This window comes from Cottoperca gobio, chromosome 17 (genome assembly GCF_900634415.1).
Source record: "Cottoperca gobio chromosome 17, fCotGob3.1, whole genome shotgun sequence".
NCBI lineage: Eukaryota > Metazoa > Chordata > Actinopteri > Perciformes > Bovichtidae > Cottoperca > Cottoperca gobio.
This window is the reverse complement of record NC_041371.1, coordinates 9,500,909-9,508,854: the sequence shown is the minus strand read 5'-3', so window position 1 is coordinate 9,508,854 and position 7,946 is coordinate 9,500,909. Positions and strand designations below refer to the sequence as shown.

The 7,946-nt window shown below is 38.8% G+C and overlaps 1 protein-coding gene across 1 annotated transcript in view; it reads left to right on the top strand.

Annotated features, from left to right (window-relative positions):
• Positions 1-795: 795 nt before the first annotated feature.
• spidr (scaffold protein involved in DNA repair) overlaps positions 796-7,946 on the top strand; it is a 30,097-nt gene continuing 22,946 nt past the window's right edge. Inside the window, exons 1-7 of the mRNA XM_029454143.1 lie at positions 796-1,009; positions 1,305-1,466; positions 1,601-1,664; positions 2,592-2,765; positions 3,110-3,252; positions 6,670-6,899; positions 7,785-7,882. Coding sequence (XP_029310003.1) covers positions 995-1,009; positions 1,305-1,466; positions 1,601-1,664; positions 2,592-2,765; positions 3,110-3,252; positions 6,670-6,899; positions 7,785-7,882 — 886 coding nt within the window. The 5' untranslated portion in view covers positions 796-994. The remainder of the gene's footprint in view (positions 1,010-1,304; positions 1,467-1,600; positions 1,665-2,591; positions 2,766-3,109; positions 3,253-6,669; positions 6,900-7,784; positions 7,883-7,946) is intronic.

The following is a 7,946-nucleotide window of genomic DNA, read 5'->3' as shown; positions in this document are numbered from 1 at the left end:
TCTGGAGTAGAAGTATAAAGTAGCACACAATGGAAATACTCCAGTAAAGTGAAAGCAGTGGTGGAGGAAGGATTCAGATCCTTTACTTTAGTAAAAATACTATGTTACAAGTAAAAGTCCCGCATTGAAAATGTTAATTAAGTAAGTAAAGTTTTTGTCTTTGCATTTTAAAGATCTAATATTTGTCAATTAATTTTCTTACAGCTGTACTTGTATAAACTGTGGTGTAGTTTAATTTATAACAAAACATATTTTCTAAGCTCTACATAATGTTTTGTGTGCATAAATCTTAACATTTTAATTAACTAGTAACTAAAGTTTCCAGATAAATGTAGGGTAATAAAAGAAAAACAATATTTCACTCTGAAATGTTACAGTAGAAGTAAAAAGTGTCATCAATCAATTAAACTTATGTTTCTAGCACCTTTCATACAGATTAGTGCTGACAGATGACAATCAGAAAAGATGAAAACAACTGAAAAGACAAAAACAATTCAACAATTGGACAATTTGACACCCATGTACATGAGCCATAAAGGGATAGAAATGTAATACAATTTAATAAAACAATTTAATAAAAAAAAGTAATAGTGTTAGAACTGAATGAAATAAAAAAAAATAGATTCATAGAATAACAATAAAGTAGAATACAATAAAATTATACAACGCACGCACGCGCAAACACGCACGCACGCACACACACACACACACATTCACTCACACACACACACACAGACACACACACGTCACACACACACACACACACACACACACGGGTTTAGATCCGGACCATATCCGGTCCACGCTGTGGAATAATCAAACACACCCCTCGTCCGATTGAGCAACACTCTGCGAGTTAGTTTGCAAACTAGTGAGTTAGAAATCACCGCTACTGCACACAGATGGGTTAATACAAACATATTTAATTAGATAGCGTTGTGTGGACACACACATAAGCTCCAGCTATCGTTTAAACTAACTTTATTTTGTCGTCATGTCTTCCAGGAAGGTAAGAAACCTGCTAGCTAGCTAAATTGCTAGCCAGTTTGCGCTCATTTGAAGCTACAGGCTAGTTAGCTTTGCCAGCCCAAGTTATCTGCCCCTGCCCGCCCGCAGCTGAGTGGGGTTTACCTGTCAGTCATGTGTTAACTGGTTTACATTCTTCATTATCACATACACTGTTGTAGCCATCACAATGAGAATCAGCGCTGAGTTAAAGCTTTTAAACCACTTGTTTTATTTAGTGATGACATTTTTTTTTTTAACCTGAACCCCTGTTTTCTCTTTGTTCAATCTTTGTGTAGCGTAAATGGCACTACAAGGATGTAAAGTGTGTTTTCTTTCCGGATGATGTCGGAAATGGTTTACAAAAAGTTGGTAAAGAGCCACCATCACTCTCATCTGTGTCTTCGGCCAAGAGCTGGGAGAAGTGTGGGGACAGTTTTCTGGACACTCCAGTCATAAAGGTTGATAAAGATGCACCATGACATGACTGACACCCCTAACCCATCACCACAGCCCCCCCCCCCCCTACTCTGATGTGGGACTCTCCTCTTGCTCTAACATTGTTGATGGTGTTGGGGCTCGTTTTTTGTTGCAGAACCTCAAGTCATCAGGAAGGAAACTGTCTGACATAAGAAAGTTGTCCCAGTCCCCTGCTTTAGGTAATTTAGTCTAAAATAAATTGTCTAATACTTTTAAGGGCTGTGCAATATATTGAAGATGTATCTTCACTTTAAACATCGTCTAGTCACTCATGAAACACAATATTGTTGTTTAAATGTACTTAGTATTAAATTATAATGTCCACACTCCTAATAAAATCACATTTTATTTAATATATGTTACTAAACAGTCAGTTTCTACTTGTGCTGAGTATCAAACCTATTTTTTTGTTTGTTTTTGTGAATTAGTGAAATTATTATTGAATGTTTGGTCAGATTTTAAATCTTTTTTTTTACTTATTCTTTCATCCAACATGTCCCTGTTTAACCCTAATAAATGACGCTGCTTGTATTTAGACAACATTTAATGTTATATTGTATGTATATTGTTTGGTCAATGCTTATTTACATTTATATGAAATAATTAAATTATATCAATTCACAGATTAAAAACAGATGACTTAAAAGATATAGGAATTTTGAGATTTGAACTGTACCAGCAAAAACATTATTTAATTAACAAGGATAAAATAAATGTGTATATACTAAATAAAATAGACTTAAAATAAATCTGAGAATGAGACCATAAGGCAGATAAGGCAGTCTGGGAACACTGATTTCTACCTTTATCTTCCTCATCTTATCTTATCTTCATCTTCATTCTTAAAAACGTTTTTGTAGGAAAAGAAGCTTATAAGTAAGGGATCAGGTTTAATTTCAAACAAAACCCACCAGTGATTTATTCTATTCTTCATTTAGACCGCGGAGAGCGCAGAGTAGGGGACAAATAAGAATATAAATTGTCCGAGTGCTTAATTTAGTGTGGGTAGTGTAACCATTCTCCTCTGTGGATAATGTCTCACTGGTTTTAATTATTGCAATTTAACAGACATCACCTCATATTGTCATTCTCTTGTGTTTGCCCAGTGCAGACCAGTGCTGTTCCCTGTAATGAAGACCCAGTGCACATTGCGTGGAGCTCCAGTGATGGTGAACAGTCTGATGAAGAGACGCAGCAGCAGCGTCCTCAGAGACCCGAGAGACCCACAGCTCCAATTCAGTCTTACACAAGAGCGCTGCGCATGCTCAGCTCTGATAAAGGTACATTATGTCTGTTGGGATTTGCTGACTCATGGCAGGGACATATTAGTTAAAGTTAAGTTTCGGCTACGAAAAATGGCTTAAATATGTTCGTCAGTGTCTGAGTGTGGTGTCAATCTTCTCATCTAACTTGTAGCAGGAAAGTGAATAAGCATATTATGATAAATGTTGAATTATTATTTAAGTCAAGGGTCCACGTACTAGCTTTCTCTAGAGTTTACTCAGATGTCAACCTGTGACCTAAGTAAGGAACTGAGCCATTTCTACTGAGAGGCTGTGAGATGTGGTTGAAAGATTATTTTGTCATTTTGTTTTTCATTTATTATTCATGTTTCCTTCTTTAGATGAACTTCCTGTTATTGACACAGATAGTGATCTGGATGAATCTGAGGAAGATGCCGAAAAGGACAGCGGGCAACGAATCTCTGAGTGTGAATCTCAGTCCTTTGATGAAAAAGCAGAAGATTCACCCGTTACACCTACACATGTGAGTGAACTGTGTTTTTTCGGACACTTTCTGTAGCTTCAGACACTATATAACATAACACATTTTTCAAAGGTGTTATGTGTTTTACCGAACACAAGATGGCGCCACCTAACCACTTTAAATCTACATATCTTTTGAGTCCAGTGTATGTTTCTAATTAAAAGTGCTCAGTTTACTCCCAGTGCATGCAGTTATCCTAGAAGTGTTTGGCTGTGAGTGTCAGTACTTTTCCTAAAGTCCTGTGAGGCACAGCATGACATTATATTCACTGTGTTTTAAACCTGATGAGCTTTACCATCACTTTTGGCTTACATGGCCATGAATGCATACGTTTCAGTATAATGTAAAAGAATAGTTTTAAGCTTAATTTCAGTGTTGATTTACTTATTTTATTGTATTTGTTTTGAGTGTATGTTTAGCCATTATACCACTAGGTGGAGTATTGTAGTCCTGTTTGCATGTCCTGAAAGGGCTTTGCAGGGTTTAAACCAGCTTTGCATTGTGCTCTTTCTAGGTTCAGGTTATTATCCAAACTGTCAAAGTTCACAAGCTGAGGTAGCAATAAAGCAAGTGTGAAGGGATAAGCTGCCACTGATACAAAGCAGATATTAAAACAGTTGGAATAGTGAAGATTCAACTTTTCTACTTTAATGCAAACAATAGTTGTTTTTGATCCTTTTGAAACTCAGATGTGTAAAGAATGAGACCTATTTTAATAGTGTTCTTCATGGAAATCAAAACACTGGAGAGCTGACACATGTGGGGATTTACTGCTTCTTTGTGTTGCATTACAGTGAATTTAATATTTTTGCGAGTTTTTAATGCAAATCGAGTCATTCAATGACGTCAGCTTATGCTCTGAGACATTGTGATGACCATTTTTCAGTGCTCTCTGACTATAAAACCTTGTATTATGATGCATACGCTGTGGTTTACTGAATACACTTATCATGCTGTTTCATTAGACACAAATATTTGAGTTATCATAGCATACAATCTTTTGTGGGCCCTTGTTCCTGTATACATTGGAGACTCGGATTAACTGCTCTTTCTCAGAAGCCATTCAGGAGCAGTGTTTGTTAAAGGCTGAGCTGACATTGACACAATGTACAAGGAGTGGTCAAGGTGCCGTGCTCGGGTTCAAGAAAGCACACACGAGCTCACATTCACAACAAGTAATTGATCAGCTAGATGTGGCGGAATTACCGAGGCGATTGTGTAGATAGTGGTTAGTGAAAATATTCTCTTAACAGGATGGTGGTGGTGAGTGAATCAGCACCGTACAATAGAGCGCTGCAGGAATGAGTTCAAAAACATTTGCAACAAATGCACTTTTAGTTCCCTCGTCTCAAAGTCGATGGGTTTTTTGTTAGACGCCTGAAGCTGGTGTTAACACAAGCTTAAGAGACGTTCACGTTTTTTTTAAGCTTTTACGCGGTTGCTAACAAGTGGCTAAATGAGACTACAGAGGTACGTCATCCCGCCGAACACCGGGAAGCTCATCTACTCAGTGGTGGTGACGTTGAAGTCATGCAACCGTCGTGTAGTTGGTTCATAGCCTAACGTTTTCACTTCTGGTGATTTGTTGCCACAGAGCTTAATTTCTGCAAAACTCCAATGGAGAAATCCAATTGGGTTTTTGTCAAGAGAACCAGGGCGACGCTAACTTTCCCATTTGGCCTACGATATGTCACCCCTGCGTCCCTCCTATATTGTGTTTGCTAATTAAACTCGAGATGCATTTAAGTACCATTTCCTTGTGATGAAGCTCTGAGGTTTTGCAGTTTGCTGAATGTTGAGAGGAAGCCTGTAGACAGATTAACATCACCCCCACAGACCCAGCTACTTCCTCTTGTCACAGTTAATGTGCTGCTATCAGCTCTCTGGGGTCAAACAAGCCTTAAGATCACCTAACAGCAGGCTTGTGGTCAGAGACTTCCTAGACTCTCAAGGGTCCTAGTTTTTCAAATATGGTTAAACGTATGCGTTTCTGACAGTAGAGCTGTGAACATTCATCGATTTCTATTAAGTAAATAACTATTTTGATAATCGATTAATCTGTTTGAGTAACTTTTCTTTCGAGATAAAGATCCTCTGAATCCAGCTTCTTAAATGTGAATCATTTCTGGTTTCTTTACTCCTCTATGACAGTAAACGAGATATCTATGAGTTGTGGACAAAACGAGATATTTGAAGACGCCATCTTGGGCTTTGGGGAACACTGATCGACATTTTTCACCATTTTCTGACATTTTATAGACCAAACAACTAATCGAGAAAATGATCAACATAAATCGACAATGAAAATAATCTTAACAATTAGTTGCAGCCCTATTTGACCATTTAATTGCTTATTACTCAAGTGCGTATTTAGCAATGGGAACAGCGTGTGTCTATCTTTAGCATTTATTATAACATTTCAGAAAACAATACAGTGCATTTTGATTGAGTTAGAACAAAGTAGTTTGAATTTCTTTGTTTCCCGGAAAGTTTTCTTCCTCTCTGCCAGTTTTAAATCAAACCGGATCTAACAGGATACGGGGAAGAAGATCTGAGTCCAAATCACAGTTTATTACTCCGGATAAATGTTCGGCTGACTCACTCGACGTATGTCTGCCAGATTTCTGTGTTATTGTACTAGCATTGAAAGTGGATAGGCGGAGCTGTGAGGTCGATTTTTTTAGCATCTCAAGGCCAAAGAGGATGGCCACTTCCCAGATGGAGCGTGTCCACTTCAGACCCTTTTTTAAAGGGTCAACAACCTCCACCACATCAGGGCTCACTCGCTAGATCAGGGGCGTGTCAACAGAGAGGGACTATAAACATCTTTTTACTACCGTTTGTTCAGGAAAACATGCGAGTGGATGAAGCTGAGCAGAGCCACTTACAATGCTTTCAGTGCCGGGTGAAAACATTTTTGATTCGGAGCCAGGAACACAGTGTTCCTTTCTCTCTAGCTGGTTAGAGTGTGACGTCTGCTGGCACGGCGCCTAGCAGGGTCAAGTTGATACAAACAAGAGAGCACGTTGGCTGACAGAGCGGGTATGCTGGTCTTGTCTGCACATGACAGGAACTCAGGTTTCTTGTGGATTTTTCCATGAGAACTGTTTCCTTCAGGTGCAGTGATGCAGCAAAAAGAAAAGAGATTGTTTTGTTTCCATATCTTGAGATGAATCAGTGTGTCAGTGTACCATATCCACCCACTGTAGGATTATGTTTATTGATTTAATTTAATCTTTAATGACCCATTAGGCCATTTTAATGACCCTAACCCTAACCCGGATATACAGTGTTATTTCATATTTTTTATAAATTTATAATTATATGCAGCTGTTTATATTTATATTTATAACGATATATAATTAAAATATGACAGTTTAAAAAAATAGTTATTTAATAATTATTATTTATCCCTAGATGACAGAGCTGGAGATATCAGGCTACGTGTCTGACGGCGAGATTATTGACGCCACAATGACTTCGAGCAGACTGGACTCTCCTCTTGAAACGGGTGAGGGCAGCAGAAGGTCGATTCGTGACTGGGTCAGATCTGCTCAGGCGATGCTGCAGACGCCTCAGAAACTGCAGTCCAAGATGCAGTCCAAGACCCCTGAAGACTCCGCCAAAAAGAAAAGGAAATTAAAAAGGTTTGGATGTTGTTATCACCTTAGGGACACATCAAATTCAGCTCTCTGTCTCGTCACACTGATTCTGAGATCTCGACTGGGAGTATCCTGTACCAGTGTTCCCTCGCTTTCCTCCACGGCGAACGAAGAATAAAAAAACTAGACAATATTTGATAAATTGAAGTAAATCATGCTCAACAACAACAAACTATACCAAAACATCCGTTTACAAACCCTCACACGTGCAGTGTAATCCAAGCCTCATGTATCCAGTCATAGGCTCATTACTCCCCAAACACATGTATTTTTGCTATTTAAAACCCTTCAGCATAAACTGTCCCATTCTTGCGCAGGCGTGTTGCTCATCAATGTGAGTACTGTTTATGTGTAAGTGTTTTAAATAGCAAGGTTTTAGGGAGCAGTGAGCATCCGATTTTGGATTATTCGCTCAACATAGAGGCATGCGCGGAAAAACAAAGTTATCTTCACACATTCTAGGTGATAAGTATTCCTTTTATTAAAGAAACTGTACGTCATGTGTAGCTGATACCTGCTTAATAATGGGGGAACAACTGATCCATACATGCATCCCCACGCACATGATCATCAAGTGTCACATGGTTATTGCCCTTTTAAAATAAGGGCAAACGAAGTAAGAGATATTGCTCGCTGCCAGACAACAATGTTTCCACGGCAGAACTGACGATGAAAGGGACACCTGGTGTCATGATGCGGGTGCTAAATGTCATTGCCATTTTCAAGCCCACCCAATCTGACAGATGGCTATCTGCAGTCTTCGACAGCTTGTGAGAAAGCTTTTTTTGAAATTCATGCGAGTTCAAGCTGCGTGAGTTTATCAAGTAACGTCATCTACTGTACCTTTTTGTCTTTTGTTTTGTTGCGTAGTGGAGGCTTTGCTGAGAGGCTGAATCGACTCCAGTGCAGACAGAGGTCAGCTGTCAGCTTCTGGAGGCACCAGTCTATCTCTGACACCACAGCGACAGGTGATCCACACAAAAACTACTGTTTCCTCCAGAATGAATCACCATTCACCTTTTTTTTTTTTTT